Raw genomic sequence first — 15,692 nt, 5'->3', positions numbered from 1 at the left:
AATAATAATTATTATTTACCTTACCACAGCTCTTATTTTCTAATTGTTTAACCACTGTCATGAAGCACTAAGCAGCAACGTCAGCATTTGGTTGAAGAGACTGGCAGGAAAAGACCACACTGCTCTGTTCTGCAACATGCATGATTGTCTTCTCTCTTGGATTTTTGACCTTGGTTTTGGCCTTGAAAAGCAAGGTCAAAAATGCTGAGCACATAGGTTCCATTTCACCTGTTTTTCGCTTCCATTCACTAAGTACTTACTATGTCCAAGATATTTGGCATCTGGGTGCCTTACCTAAATCATCTCATTTAACTTGTACTGAAAACTCGGTGATATCTGTTCCCATTCTCTAGATGACTAAAGCTTAGAGTTGTGTATCTTTTCACATGACAGTTGAACTTAGCCTTCCAGGGGAGTATCACCCCAATTGGGACTACCATGAATCATCAAATCAAAGGATATATATATATATATATTACCATATTGGAAGGGAATTTTAAGAATAGTCAGACTTTGGTTGGCATCCAAGTGGAAAGAAATGAATCAATTCTGTCCTCACTGATTGCCTGTAACATCTAACCATTCTTGTATTTGGGATTGAGAACATATTCAAAGAACTTAAATACTCCTTCGAAGCATGGGGCCACATTTAGGTAATACCCATTTCATCCATGTTCTGTTGGAAATCCATGTCACTGTGGAAACTGAACTACAGGAGAGGAAAGGTCACTTCACGTTTGCTACTGTTGTTGATAATGCTTTCATGTTTGTGGATATCAACTGCATGATTGCTTGGTTTCCACCCAAGAGTTATCTGTTCATAAATTACTTTTATATTTCATAGACTACAGTCTGTAAATATCTAACTGATGAGCACCTGTATATCAGCCCAGTAAAAAGCTATGCATCTAAATGGCTCAAGTAAAAATATCCAATTTAGAAGCACTGTCAGCACAGGGGAGAATTTTCTAGTGCAGCCAAGGGGTATAGCATTACTTCTACAGAAACGTAGCTTTTAAAGAAGGTCACTAGTATTGCCACCCCAGTGTCTTCACTTCTAAGTCTAAACCTTTCATGATGCATATATCACCTGCTTCCTAATTGGAAATTCAAGAAAGCAGTCTTCATCATAAAATAAATTACGTCGAGGGATATGCAGTAATCTCTCGACTTAATTTAGCACTTTGAAATAAATAATATATCCGTGACTCAGTGTTTAATGCAATTCTGTGTCTTTCCTCAGTGGCCCTTTCCCTCCCTCCCTTCCTTCTTTTTTTTCTTTCTTTTTAAATTGCCCTTTTCTTCATTATGCTGCTTCTGGTTACACACACATACATGTACAACACAAATGCATTCTCCCTGGCTAACTTTTACCTTTATGACTTTTATGCAATAGTCACATTCTTCTAGAAAAGAGAAATTATTGCTATTTGCCCTCTAGCATCCAACTAGGAGATCTCTGTCTGTCTATCTATCTATCTATCTATCTATCTATCTATCTATCTATCTATCTCTGTGCCCATTACAAAAAATATCCAATTCATGAAAAGGGCTGGCAAATCTTCAGCTTGCAGATAAGCATTCATTCAGAAGTGTTGAACTGATAAAACTGTTTCCAAACTTAAGATTCACTTCGTTTTTTCCCTCTGACTAGTAGCATTTCTTCTGCCTAGCCGGTGTCACAGTGATGAAAAACTGAATTTTGACAACTAATATACCATACATTGGAAGCAAGCATGAAAAAACCTCTTAGAAACATTGGACTTTTTGCTTCTGAGTGTCCATAATGAAAATATTTTGAGTTCCATCTAGACCAGCAGTGTCTGTGGTTCTCAAAATGCCAGTATAGAAAACTTTGCTGAAGTTATATAAAAGAAAAAGAATGCCAGCATAAGGTGCTGACATCCCTGATGATTTGCCAGACATTACTGCCAGAAACTTAGACCAAGACTTTCTACAGGGAAGAAGAAACTGGTATGCTTTATGTAATAGGTGCCACGACTGGGACCACCCACCTCTGAAAGGTGGAAATGTGTTGGGAATCTCATTGTCTTCTTTTCACAGCTATTTCTTACAGTGGTCAGCACCTTCCCATAGAGTTATAGGTAGCCTGTCCCTCAGAAAAGCCCCTCAGTGAAATCTCACTGGAGACTTTCTTCCCTTTGAGCTTGGGTAAACATTATATTACCTAGAAGTCCAGAAATTGTCCAGACATTTTCACAAAGGCCTTCTCAGACCTGCTGTTCAAGAAACTTTTCCTGAACTCAGCAACTCAGACCTATCACTTAGCTGCTGGCAGAAATTATCTAAACCCAGATTATACTAAGTCCTTTAGGACAGTTGTAGTTTCTCCCTCTGCCCCCTACCCGGCCCCAGGCAGCACTATGTCTAGTGACATACTGTGTTAGCCAAGAACAAAGCGCCAGGCACTTCATTTACATTATGACACTGGAATCTCTGCTGACACCACCAAATACAAAAATGACAAGTCATTCAAGCTGCTTTGTTACTGGAGCATGCACAAGCTCCCATGACCCAGCACCCTCAACGTTTTGATTGATAGTTTAGAAAAAGCTGTTAAATTACACACACAATATGATGTCTGTCCTTAAAACAAAACTGGAGGCATTTTATAGCTAAACAATTTTATTGGCTTTTTGTGAAATAAAAAACACACAAGAAACCACCATGGTTAAAGGCCATAATCAGCATCAACCAAATGAACCAGCCACTTGGTTACAGCAGCTGATAACAACACTAGTGGATATTATTGCTTATACCCCAAGTTCATTTATACGTCCATTACATTTTGGCAAGATTACAATCAAATGGGAGCTTTGGTTGTAAAAATTCAACTATGACTACTCATTGAAAACTCAACTTCTACCATTTTATGATGGGATACATGTCAGTTCTTCTGCATCTTGACATTTATCCTCTCCTGTCTCCTTTCTCCTTCCATTAATAAGATGTAGAAGCCTATTGAAAAAAATTAAGGTGGATGCATTTGTAACTATCCTTCCTCTGCTGCCTCCTCTTTTGTCATGACAAGGTGCTGCATTTCTGGGCCTCTCCCAAGATCTTCTATCTGGTGTGTTTCCACTGCCAGTAATAAATCCCCATCTGTAATCTAGATAGATTTTCAAATGCATATGCCTGTCAACATTGGGGTTTGGACTTAACTGTCTCATTTCCATCTTCTGAAAAGCTAGAAGAAAAAATAAAAATAAAAACAAAATCAACAGCCCTTGGCATTGGTAACTTGACCTCCCAACAGAATGAGCCCCATCCCCTGCCACATAACATCGCATGGCAGGTGTGGAGCTGTGGCCTCGAAATGCTCTCTCTGTGTGTATGTGTGTGCTGTAACATTTTACTTTACAGAGAAGCAATGACTGACTGCCTCACAAAAGCTCCCCTGCTCTCACACTTTCTAGTTTAACACTGAAAACTCAGAATGAGAAAGAGTCAGAACTAACTCACAATAGCACCATTTCCTAGACTCTTGGAATGAGATTCCTTTCCGTGTAGGAGAACGCAGGCGCCCAGCCTCCAGCTGTGTGCTTTCACAGGCTCCCAATGCATTTCAGCAGAAGTGGGTGGTCTGCCTTAGCCTACTTCTGCAGAAACATGAATTTTCCCTGGGAAGAGTTAAAAATATGGGTCTTACAAAGTGAAGTTGGCCACAGGTGAGAAGCCTGAGGATGCCTGTTTCTGGTGGTGAGATGTGACAAGCCTGTAGATGGCAGGAGGGAGTCCAGGGACCTTTTCCCTGCCCATCTCAATTCAAGTCAGCGAAGAATCTGCATGCAGAAGCATGGCAAGTTCAAGGAATACTGAGAGACGTAAACCCTAATACAGCAATCGGAACACCAGCGCACTAATGGTATCTTACGTATTCAGGTCCACCAGTGAGTTTGCCCTGGATAATGCTGGGATTTAATAAGCCCTTCTAATGATTATAAAGATTATCCTCTTGAAACTAGACATTGGAAACAACAGAATATTTGATATCACTATATTTTACATGGCACATATAACCATATAATTACCAGCACTTAACACGGCAAATATTGTAAATACACATTCTTGGAGTTGACTTTGTAATTACACTGATGTTATTCAACAGAACAAAGATTAAACACTCTCCAATTTGCACTTTGGGGGATTTCAGTCCCCTCCTTCCCTTCACAACAAAAGGATAACCCTCTAATTACGTAATAATGCTCGGTGGTCATGTGGGCAAAGAGAATCACAGGGTGACTTCATAGTCAGTTGTGGCCTGAAAAATAAAGTAATACACAGTATTTTCATTTCAACAAAATACAAGAGACCATATAAAAATATTTTCCAATTTGGAATCAGAAACTTGAAAGCTGGATTTTTTTTCTTTGTATAAAAAGAAACAAAATAACAGACTAAAGTTTATTAAGCCTCCTAACAAAAAAAATATACATATCAGTTTAAGGAATGCAGTGAGAGTCAGCTTCCCTTTTTGTCCAGGCTCATTGATGGTGAGCTTGTGCTTTGATCCTAACAAAGATAAATGCACAAAAGTGGAGGAAGGTCAGTGTCTGAAACCTGAACTATGTCGTATCTCTAATAAGACGAATTTTACAGTAGTGCTTTGAAAAGTGGTGGATCAGATTACCAATTTTTTTTTTCTCTTCCTCTTCAGGCCACTGCTGGAGATGAATTCCAGAAGCACCACTTTCGTCTCGAGTGATGCTTATTTAGTGCAATATCTTCCTTCTCTCGTTCCCTTTTCACACGTTGGTAGTGATCTTCTTCCTTCAGGTACCACACAGGGGGCCAGCGGTGCCGCTCGAAGTATTCCTGGTTGTCTGGTGAAGGAAAGATGCAGACCATAAGACCTGCAGCTCATTGATCTTTTTACGTGCTAGGCCTTGAGCTTAAAGCTTCTCGAATATTCTCTCAAAAACGTGATGTGGCAGGGACTGTGATTAGGGTCATTTGCAAAAGGTGACACTGTTTTGAGAGGAAGAATCTCTTGCCTGTAGTCATGCAGCTGGGCACAGAGAACCTGAACCCAGGACCACCTGATTTGAGAGTCTAAGCCTGCTCCTAAGCTTGCCTCCCTAAACAAGGGGAAGCCCACCACCTCTGCACTCTCTGCAACAGGGCACCATGGACTCCAGCCCACCCAACTCCCGTCAGCATCAAGTTCTTCAAAGAGAATTCCCAGCCTTCTATTCTTTATGTCATGTCACATGAATATGTGACCACCAGCTAGTCTCAAGGAATTATCTATGAGCTGCCTGCTGACTGTGTTCCTTTCCAGGGACATAGAAGATAAAAGCTCCCCACAGTCTCACCTGCAGATTTTGATTTGATTTCCTTGCGGAACTTGGAGCATACACTGTTGTAGTTGGTGCAGATGTGGTGCAAACACCAGGCGGCCAACTGGTGGGCATTGTGAAACTGCAGAAAAGTGAGCAAAAGGAGGGTAAGACTCTATTTTCTAAAAAGGGGCTACAAAGAAATTGGGGAAGCCATCGTAAGGGTGAAAATAAATGAAGGGCTTATATAACTAATTTGGCAAACCTCTTGTTTTGACCTCAATGTTTTGACTTTGGCCATGGCTCTGATGCCAGCCAATGTAGTGCTGGGCACATCCCTCCCTTCCCCACTGTCCTAGGTGCACCAAAAATAATTGCTGTATCAAATCACGAGCTTAAAGTATGCCTCGCCCTCTCACCCTCCCCTGCCACCTGGCCCTCTAGTGCTAAGCAACCGTGGCCTCTGGAAGACACCAGCCCACAGCAGAAAGCAGCGATGTCATCTCTGTTTAAGGAAGCCTCGGCAATGGAATACTTCGTGTCGCATGTCAGAGCTCAGCTTGCTGGGGCCAAGATCCGAAAGAGGAGACTGCAGAATGTGTGACTGTCCTATACCTGTCCTTTGGTTACATAAGAAGAGCAAGCAGTATGTGCCAGGGTGGAGAGATCCAGATACTTCACCCTTCCTTTCTAAGCAATGCTCAGGAAGGTGGCAGCTGAGGTAGCTATGATTGAAAAATACGAGATGCTCAAAAATCGACTGTCAACTCCCCCATTCCCTCTCCAGACCTGGCAGGCCTGCCGTGATCCCTCACTGTTTCCGTCTGTGCCCTTCTCTGACACCCCTTCTGTTGTCTATTGCTCTTGATGTTTCTTTGGTTGGGTGGAACTTTAGAACCTACAGCATGCTTCCACTGCGGCCCTGTATCTCCACTGTGAGGCCAAAAGCCAGAGATCTCAGAAACCCACTCGAGAGACTCACTGAAAATCACAACCCAAACATCAGAGACAGTTTTAGCTGGTGCTTCCAACTTCTCTTGCTGTTAGATTTCTCTCTGAAAACAAGACTAGGGCAGTGTTCTGCTGGGTGGGCTTGTTCCAGCTTGAAAGAGCCAATTGTGTGCATTTCTTCCCTACTTTGAGTTTAGTGATTTCATATGTTATAATCAGCCATGATGGGAGTATTTATATAATAGAAATTGGCAAATGTAACAGATTAGGGTCCCACTTGCCCCCAAGCTGACTGTTAAACACTTACCAGCACATCACTGGGTTAGGGTCTAATGGATGAGCTAAGACATGAGAGAATCCATCCTAAGCTCGTCCTGCCAAGTCTTGTCAGGGCTTAGCAATAATCATATTATTTCCTTGTAGTGGGTATGTGTGGGGGTAAGGTGGGAACACAGTGCAACAAACAGACACAGACACAACTGCAAATCATTCCCTCGAGTGGTCCCGATATGAAATTCCAGATCATTACATTTTTCTCTAGGAGGAATACTTGCTGGAGTGAGTACAAGTTATAAAGCATCCCCCAGAACTGTTTCAAAAGACCCCAAATTCCAAGTGTGGACAACCAGTTTTGATGGGGGCTTGCTGATTCGACTGCATTAGATGTCTACTCTCAGTTTCACTGTAATCCCTAATTGGATTTTAATAATTTGTGTTTGTGTCTGTTTCCTTTACTTGCCTATGACTGCCCTGGGGCAGAGGATCTACCATTTATATGTACACGTCCTTTGCCTAGGGCAGTGCCTGGTATTTGGGGAGAAAAACAGCAAATATTTGCTGAATGCTAAGTCAAAATGAATAGGTCGCTGTAAAGTTCAATTCCACCTTTTCCCCCTTTTGCACCTGAATTATTTCCTTTGGCCACAGTAGGAAGGGCCTGAGCAGCACCTGCACCTCTCCCCAAAACCACCTCCTTTTCCTTGATTGAGAAATATTGATGTGTATGGACTGACCTAAGACTTAGTAAGCCATTGTCTTAACGGAAAGAGGGAGCACAGGAAGCCGAACCCAACAGGCTGAAGAAAAGACGGAGGAATTTATTCTTAGTTCTCTCAGAGTGTAAATTCATTGTTAATCAGCCTATGCCAGGGACTAGAAAATTCTGCAGATGTGTCTGGCATTCTAAGAGGGCTTACACTCTTCAGTGCTCGCTCTTGAACATTCTCTCCCACTTGATTCTCAAAATAATCTGTAACGTTGGTAGGATGCAAATTGTCATCCCATTTCCTGTGGATGAGGAAAGTGAGGCAGAGTTTAGCTTGTGCTTTGAGGAAGTTACTCCACGGTGAAGCTGAAGCTGAATCTTGGACCTTCTCTGGAAGAAGAAGGCAAGTCTGTATTGGGATTATGTTATTACAATCTGAATATTAGCAACTACTGACTTTAGAAAACTCCAGGACAGCTGTAGTGAGATGTTCATTAACAGGGGGTCATTACAGGGCTTCACGAAATTCTAGAAACTGTCTGTGCTTGGCCAAATACATGGCCAAGAATTCAAAGAAGGAGGAGAGACAAAACCTCCCCCAAGTGGTTCTCCCACATGTGAAGCTGGTGCCTTAGGCGACAATGGGACTGGTGTGGGGACTGTGTTGTTTATCCAAATGAAGCCCAGCAGGCTGAATGGTACATGAAAGGTAAAACTCTCAGATCTTCTTAGTGTACACAGGGGGCCTCTGTGACTCAGTGGTGACATCTTTATTTAGACAGATGCAACAATGGGATGTTTTATCAACATTAAATGAACTGATTGAACACACTTAAAGGTGAAAAGCAAACTGATACAAACCTGAGCCAATTCCAAGTAAGACAGCACTTCTCCGTCAATGCCCACGCCACTCATTGCGGCCTTGGTCAACTCCTGAACGGCATGCTGTTCTGGGGAAGAAAAAGGGGGCCGGAGAATGTTAAACCACGCCCTGCAAGCCAGGTAGCTTGCCTGGAGGGTTGGTCTGGGACCACTTAAGAAGGGAGGAAATGTGGGATACAGCTCTGGGCAGCCATCTGAATTAAATCCAGAAGCTGCTCTTACGTGTGGTCTTTCGCTACTTGGGGTTCTGGTGCCAGCCACTTCACCCACACCTCTGGGGACTCTTGTTCATGGCTCTAAAATAGTCAGAATCCTCCAGATCTGCAATGTTCTGTGCAGGATGGTAACTCCTGGCCACACGAGACTATTTAAACTTAAATTACTTAAAATGAAATGAAATGAAAAGTTCAGCTCCTCATTCACGCTAGCCACAGTAAGTGCTCAACAGCCACATGTGGCCGCTGTTTGGACCATCCGGATATGAAATGTTTCCATCACTGCAGAAGGTTCTACTGGATAGAGTGGCTCTAAACAGTCTAGCACCTTCCTAGAGTCCTCTAGACTTTAGACACGCTCCTGTTTGACAGTTTCCCCACTTACATCACCACAATCCTTAATACCCCTGACAGTGAAGAGGTTAAATGACAGAGGAGTGAGTCTATTTGAGGAATTAAAAATGTGATTGCATACGTCTGTCTCAACAGCTACAGATGGTGACGTATTGTTCAGCCTCTTGGATTCTAAAGACTGGGTAGACCTGCAGTCCAAAATAACAAAAATGCAGTAGGGAGAGCCATTTCTGCTTGGGAGCTTGAGTCCAAGGCTTCCAAGCTGAATTTACATTGTGGCGTGAAGCTAGGACATCTCTTGCCTTTGTAAAGGCTGTCGCCTGCCTCTGAGACTGACGTGTGAGGGTATAGCCTTGGCTCGGCATTTCTAGGTCTTTGACATTGATGTCATCTGTAGCATTGCATTTGTTTTTCTAATCCAGCACATTGTCTAAATCATGCTTACTTTCTGCTACAGCTCTGCATGCTTACTGGTCAGTATGCCTATATCTGGTCAATATAGTATTGGGAATGGAATGATTTCTTTGGCACAAACCTCCTCACCTGGATTGAACTATTTGGAACTAAACTGCCCAGAGAAGTCATCTGGGCTTTATCCTTTTAAGTAACTGCAATATTTCCTGACATTTATTTACCACGGGCTCACAAAGCATCATCACTAGAAACTGATTTTTAAACACCATATTCTAAACACTCTACACTAGACAGTACAAAGCAAATACTATAAAGGATTAAAGGAATCATCTTGGGAAGTTGTATATTAAATAATAATAACAGTAACAACAGCATTTAATAACTAATTGTTCATAGAAGTCTAGAGTTCACACAAAAAGCTTTATTTGGGTCAGTTAAAAAAAAAAACTTTCATGGAGAAATCAATCCCATGTTTTCATTGCCAGACTTAATATTTAAGCAAAAATGGTACTAGTCTGAGATTGATCACAAACCTTGTTGGGCAGATTTGGCTCCAAATTACTTTTGACAATTTCAAAAATAAAATAAAAATTTATCCTCAGGACTAATGTCATAAAACCTGTGGATAGTTAGATGCCTTGGAACCATGTTTCTGAAGAAAGTAATTGCCCACTGAAGCCTCCCAGAGTCAGTATTTAAAAAAACTAGCGCCCTCATTTGGATCTATTAGGTATATTGGTTAAAACAGTTTTAAAATAAATCTAATATTGATGCCTCAACTCGCTCTTTCTATCCAACTGGGGAGGAAGTAGGACAAAGAGAGGACTTTGATCTCCAGGTGGTTGTGTGTAGTACAAGCCTAGAGGACAAAGAAAATAATCTCTTTTTTTTCTTTTTTGAGACGGAGTTTCGCTCTCCTTGCCCAGGCTGGAGTACAATGGCGCAATCTTGGCTCACCACAACCTCTGCCTCCTGGGTTCAAGCGATTCTCCTGCCTCAGCCTCCTGAGTAGCTGGGATTATAGGCATGTGCCACCACGTGTCGCTAATTTTGTATTTTTTTTAGTAGAGACGGGGTTTCTCCATGTTGGTCAGGCTGGTCTCGAACTCCCGACCTCAGGTGATCCGCCCTCCTCGGCCTTCCAAAGTGCTGGGATAGAGGCATGAGCCACCGTGCCCGGCCTATCTTTTATTTTTTCTAAAGACATTGCCAGAAAGTCAAGTGCAGATAGGACTGGTTGGTTTGTTCATACATTCATCTTCATTCATTCAATTGTTCAACAAATATTTATTGAAAGCTAACATGCTCAGGCACTCAGAAGAAAGGCCAGTGAACAAGACAGGCACTGTTTATTTCTGCTTTGATGGTTAATAGGAATCAACTAAACAGTGATAAACACCCAGCTTGCGACTTAACACCTCTGGTGCAAAGTGAATAAGGCTGAAGATCTGAATTCCAGACACAGCCATTTAAGTGCATATATCCTATACAGACCTGCTTCAGCTTCCCAACTGAACAAATCTAGAAATGATACATAAGATTTTGTGAAGTTAAGCCAAGTTTCCCTTTTTCTCTTTCTCCCAAAATGAACTTGACAATGTCAGAACATTTTCTAAAATAGCTTTAAGAAAACCACTTACATAATGCTTACTATGTGCCAGACGCTGTTCTAAGGACTTTATATTTTAACTCATTTAATCTTCATAACAGCTCTATGGCTGAATAATATTAGCCCCATTTTAAAGAGCGAGAAAGCTGAGACGCAGAGCGAAGGTTACAGGACAAAGTCACCTGGTCTGTAAATGGTGGAGTCAGGGTTTGATCTTAGGCAATCTGGCTCTGTCATCTGTTTTCCTAAACAGTGCGTCTACCGCCTTCTTAAAGACTGTGTCTGTGCAGTTATTATGGAGATAATGTTGACCAAATAGTATTATTTCAAACTCTGGGGTGCACAAATGACTCAGCATGCATACAGCGTGTGCCTCAAGGGCAGGGGTCATGCATTACTCACCTTCATAGCTATATCACCTAACAGGGTCCACCAGAGTGGGTGCTTAAGGAGTATTTGTTGAATTGAATTGGGCTGTCTGATGCAATTTGATTAGTTCATATCATTCTACACAAGACAGTCCTATTTTGCGTGATAAAAAATCAACTTTTATTCTCTGTAAAAATATTTTTATTTAAATGTGACAGACACTGCATGGCTCTGAGTCATCAGCCTTACCTGCAAGTGCAACCAAGTGTGGCAGGCAAAATCTGTTTGCCAAGGCAATTAATTCCAGCGGGTCCAGATCCAAGTTAGGAGACAACTGCTTGGTATAGAGATAATCCAATACTGCTTGCATTGATATCTTGTTTATGTTCGGGAGATACACCTGAAATGTTATACAAAAAGCTAAATTCTGCTGCAGAAAGCAGGGAGTGGGCACATTTTCAGGCTATGCTGCTTATAAATATCCTGTGTGACTTGATATTGGCGAGTGTTGGACACCTGCTTTGAGGCTGTGCATAGGAATCCTTCTGTATTTATGACTTTAAACATAATGGTTTGATTTGTAGATGACAAAAGAGTGGAGCTGCCTGACACAGCCTGATGTGGAATTTTTAAATGACTATTTGGACTTATAAATCAGACAAATGGGCTGGAAATGTATGATAACATTAGGGGCCCTCATGCCAAGCACCTTGTAATACTCTATTGTGGGGAAAGAAATCTCCTAGCAACATGACAGGTGTTGGGGGGAGCTGCAAACCACACTGTTGCCGACACGATGGAGCCTAGCTCTCTAAGATGTCAAAACAGAGGATGAGGCTGAGCAACCACCCTAGCTGCCACAGTGACCAGCTTGATTTCGACATTCTTTCAGTATATGCACAATATATTACAATGTACTACATAACGTATACACTTCAATATTTTTTCCTACAACCACATGGATTCAGAACTACTGGAACATTATCAGTAGATTCAGAGAATCCAAAGGAGTCCTTGCTTAGGACTTCCAGGGGAGTATGACTCGGTACAGGTGAACTGTCCCCTGTAGGATTCCCACAGTCTCCTTCATGAGTGCCTGTAGTTGTCTATATAAATGCATGCTAGAGCTTGCTAGAGAGCCAGGCACTGTCTGGGAGGTGGAGAGCTGGAGAGGTGGGCATGGATTAATGGAGATGTACACTGTGTAGCAGCTACTCTTTATTTTAGGTCTCCAACTCCATGAGACAGGCCCTGGAGTAGTTCAGAACTGCACCACTTGGAGTATTGGAATACCGACAATTACAAATATTAATTGTAATTGAAGGCATCCTATGCACAGGCACTGTGCTAAGCTTTCCACACACATTCTTTAATTTGACGCTTATATCTGCCCTACAGAGAAGAGACTTACTTTTGCCATTTTACAGAAAAGGACATGGAGGTTCAAGGAGGTTCATTTAAATCTTGTGTCCAAGGTCACAGAGCTAGGAAGTGGTGACTGGGATTTAAACCCAGGGAGTATGACGCGAAAGTGTATGTTCAGAATTGCTGTGCAGTGCTGGAAATGTTTAATGCCACAGAAGCACAGGTTTGAGTTACAACAATAAAGCATCATATTTTATTAATGGTTTGTAAGAATTCTACTTCAAAAGGTTGAACAATTATGAACTTCTTTTTCTTTCTTTTTTATTTTATTCATTTTTTGAGACAGGGTTTAACTCTGTTGCCCAGGCTGGACAGTAGTGGCTTGATGATAGCCTGGGCCTGGGCTCAAGCTATCCTCCTACCTCCACCTCCCTAGCAGCTGGGACTACAGGCAGTACCATCATGCCCGGCTAATTTATTTTATTAATTCTTTTTTTGTAGAGATGGCAGGCTTGCTATGCTGCCCAGGCTGGTCTCAAACTCCTGGCCTCAAGTTATCTTCCTGTCTTGGCTTCCCAAAGTGCTGGAATTACAGGCATGAGGCACTGTGTCTGGCCAGTTATGAACTTCTTAATTCTCATACTTAACAAACCTCTATACAACATATAAAGATATATATCTATATATTATATATGATTACATCTTTATAACATGGTTACATCTATATATTTTATATGATCGCACCTCTCTCTCCATACACATGCACGTGCACACACACACACACACACACACTCAGGCACACACACACAGGCACAACCACACACTCAGGCACACACACAGTCAGGCACACACACACACACTCTCAGGCATACACACACAGGCACACATACACACTCAGGCACACACACACTCAGGCACACACAGGCACAGAGCCAGACCTCTATATCTGTGGGTTCCACATCTGTGGATTCAACCAACTGTAGATCAAAAATATTTGAAAAAAAGGCATGACTGCCTCTGTTCTGAACATGTACAGACTTTTTTCTTGTCATTATTTCCTAAACAATACAGTATAACAACTACTTACACAGCATTTGCATTGTATTAGGTATTAGAAACACTCTACAGATAATTTAAAGTATAAAGGAGGATGTGCACAGATCTATGCAAATACATTGCCATTTTATATGAGGAACTTGAGCATTCATGGATTTTGGTGTCTGAGTGGGTGGGGGGGGGGGGGTCCTGGAACCAATCCCTCACAGATACTGAGGGATGACTGTGTGTGTGTGTGTGTGTGTGTGTGAGAGAGAGAGAGAGAGAGAGAGAAACAGTGAGAGAGAGAGAAAGAGTATGTTATGTATGTATGTATAATGGCTCCACGTTTTACAGGGTGCTTATGGCTTATGCATTCTGGCAGTGTGGCTCCAGAACTGTTCTAAGCTATAGAGACCTTCTTTGTTATTCTCCTATGCAGCCATTAGCCACCTCACAGAGGGAATATCCTTTCAGATAGGTAGACCTGTCCTTTAACATATCACAGGGAAGGTTTAGAAAAATTCCTAGAAATATTAAGGAATTTATCACCCACTTTCAGACATGGTTGGTGAAAACAACAATTATGATTCCATAAATGAGTTACATAAGTCATTACCATAAATGATTTGATAAGCATGATCATTTCAGGTTTCCAGCACAACCTCTACAACAAATAGAACTCAATGAGTTGAAACTATTACTGGGATTATTTTAAAATAAAGTAGCTGTTGGGCATGCTAGATCATCTGCAATATACAGATGATGGAATGTTATTCTTCTCTTTAACCAGCTGTATCCACATATGAATAATTATTCAACTAAATCTAGCACCAGTTACACAGTGTGTATGCTCACATACATATATGTTTACATACACGTGCATTTATCTTGAACAAATAATGGATTTACTTACAGATATCCAAACAAATTTGTTTCTGTGTGTAGGAACATGTAACATTTCATTTCTTTGATGAAATAATGTTTGGATTAGTGATATGGTTTGGCTGTGTCCCCACTCAAATCTCATCTTGAATTATAGCTCCCATAATTCCCACGTGTTGTGGGAGGGACCTGATGGGAGATAATTGAATCATGGAGGCGGTTCCCCCAGACTGTTCTAGTGGTAGGGAATAAGTCTCATGAGATCTGATGGTTTTATAAGGGGTTTCCCCTTTCACTTGGTTCTCACTGTCTCTCTTGCCTGCTGCCACGTAAGATGTGCCTTTTGTCTTCCACCATGATTGTGAGGCCTCCCCAGCCACGTGGAACTGTGAGTCCATTAAACCTTTTTCTTTATAAATTACCCTGTCTCTAGTATGTCTTTATCAGCAGTGTGAAGATGGACTAATACAATTTGTATAGTTTTTTAGACAGTTGAAGGTTGAGTTGTGAAACTTTAAAATTTGAATCATTTTAATAGTGAAAGTACTCATATTTTACAAAGTGCTAAGTGCTCTAAGATGTTAGTAATTGTTAATACACAAAGTCCCAGAGCTTCCTGTTAACACCTGCTCTCTCAGAGATGGGGATGTCTGGTGCTTCTGAAAACAATGCCTCTAGTGATAGTGCAAGAGCCTGGGGCAGGCCCAGGGATATATCATTAAAGTGCTGCGTGACCTTTGATAAATCACTCACCCTCTCTCACCCTCAGTCTCGTCATCTGTTACATGGGAGGAATTTGGAATAGATGCTGTTAAAAGTTTTTTCTTCATGGAAACTCTGGGTTTTGAAGATCTTCAGATTACCTTAGCATTTTTTGGCAAGAGTGTGTTCTAAGTCATGGCTTAAAGAAGAAATAGCAAAATGAACATCCTAAATAAAAAGAAACTATTTCTGGCTGCAGCAGATGACAGATTCGAGTAAGCAACCCTGCCCAAATACCCTCAATGCCCTCGAAGTGTCCCGATGTTTGTAATCACCTATGACCTGCTATCTTCTTTTAGCTGAATATAATGTTAACATTTTTTGAAGTGATGGCTCTATTTGGCAAATAACGTTAGAGACCCTTAGAAAAAAAAAATCAAATTAGAATAAACTCAGAACACTTTTGGAGCTTGCACTTTTTTCCCCTCATGGCTGATTTTAAAAAAGCCTGTTTCTGTGATTTCAACATTTATAATTAACTGCACGACAACAGAAAGACCTTTATTTATAGCACTTTAAAAATAGTATAAGCAAAGCTTCATAAATAATGAAATAAAAAAAATTTG

At 41.3% G+C, this 15,692-nt stretch overlaps 1 protein-coding gene across 15 annotated transcripts in view; it reads right to left on the bottom strand.

The window, feature by feature from the left end:
• Nucleotides 1-2,628: 2,628 nt before the first annotated feature.
• RHOBTB1 (Rho related BTB domain containing 1) overlaps nucleotides 2,629-15,692 on the bottom strand; it is a 140,047-nt gene continuing 126,983 nt past the window's right edge. For 12 of the 15 annotated variants that reach the window (XM_017855499.1, XM_017855500.1, XM_017855498.1 and 9 more), the window contains 4 exons: nucleotides 11,329-11,479; nucleotides 8,098-8,186; nucleotides 5,337-5,442; nucleotides 2,629-4,844 (listed from right to left, as the gene is read on the bottom strand). In XM_017855499.1, coding sequence (XP_017710988.1) covers nucleotides 4,675-4,844; nucleotides 5,337-5,442; nucleotides 8,098-8,186; nucleotides 11,329-11,479 — 516 coding nt within the window. In that variant the 3' untranslated portion in view covers nucleotides 2,629-4,674. The other 3 variants (XM_017855501.1, XM_017855505.1, XM_017855506.1) reach the window with 3 other exon arrangements.

This window comes from Rhinopithecus bieti, unplaced genomic scaffold, assembly GCF_001698545.2.
Source record: "Rhinopithecus bieti isolate Rb0 unplaced genomic scaffold, ASM169854v2 scaffold_39703, whole genome shotgun sequence".
Taxonomy (NCBI): domain Eukaryota; kingdom Metazoa; phylum Chordata; class Mammalia; order Primates; family Cercopithecidae; genus Rhinopithecus; species Rhinopithecus bieti.
The sequence above is the reverse complement of the archived record's forward strand: the minus strand, read 5'-3'. Positions and strand labels throughout refer to the sequence as shown.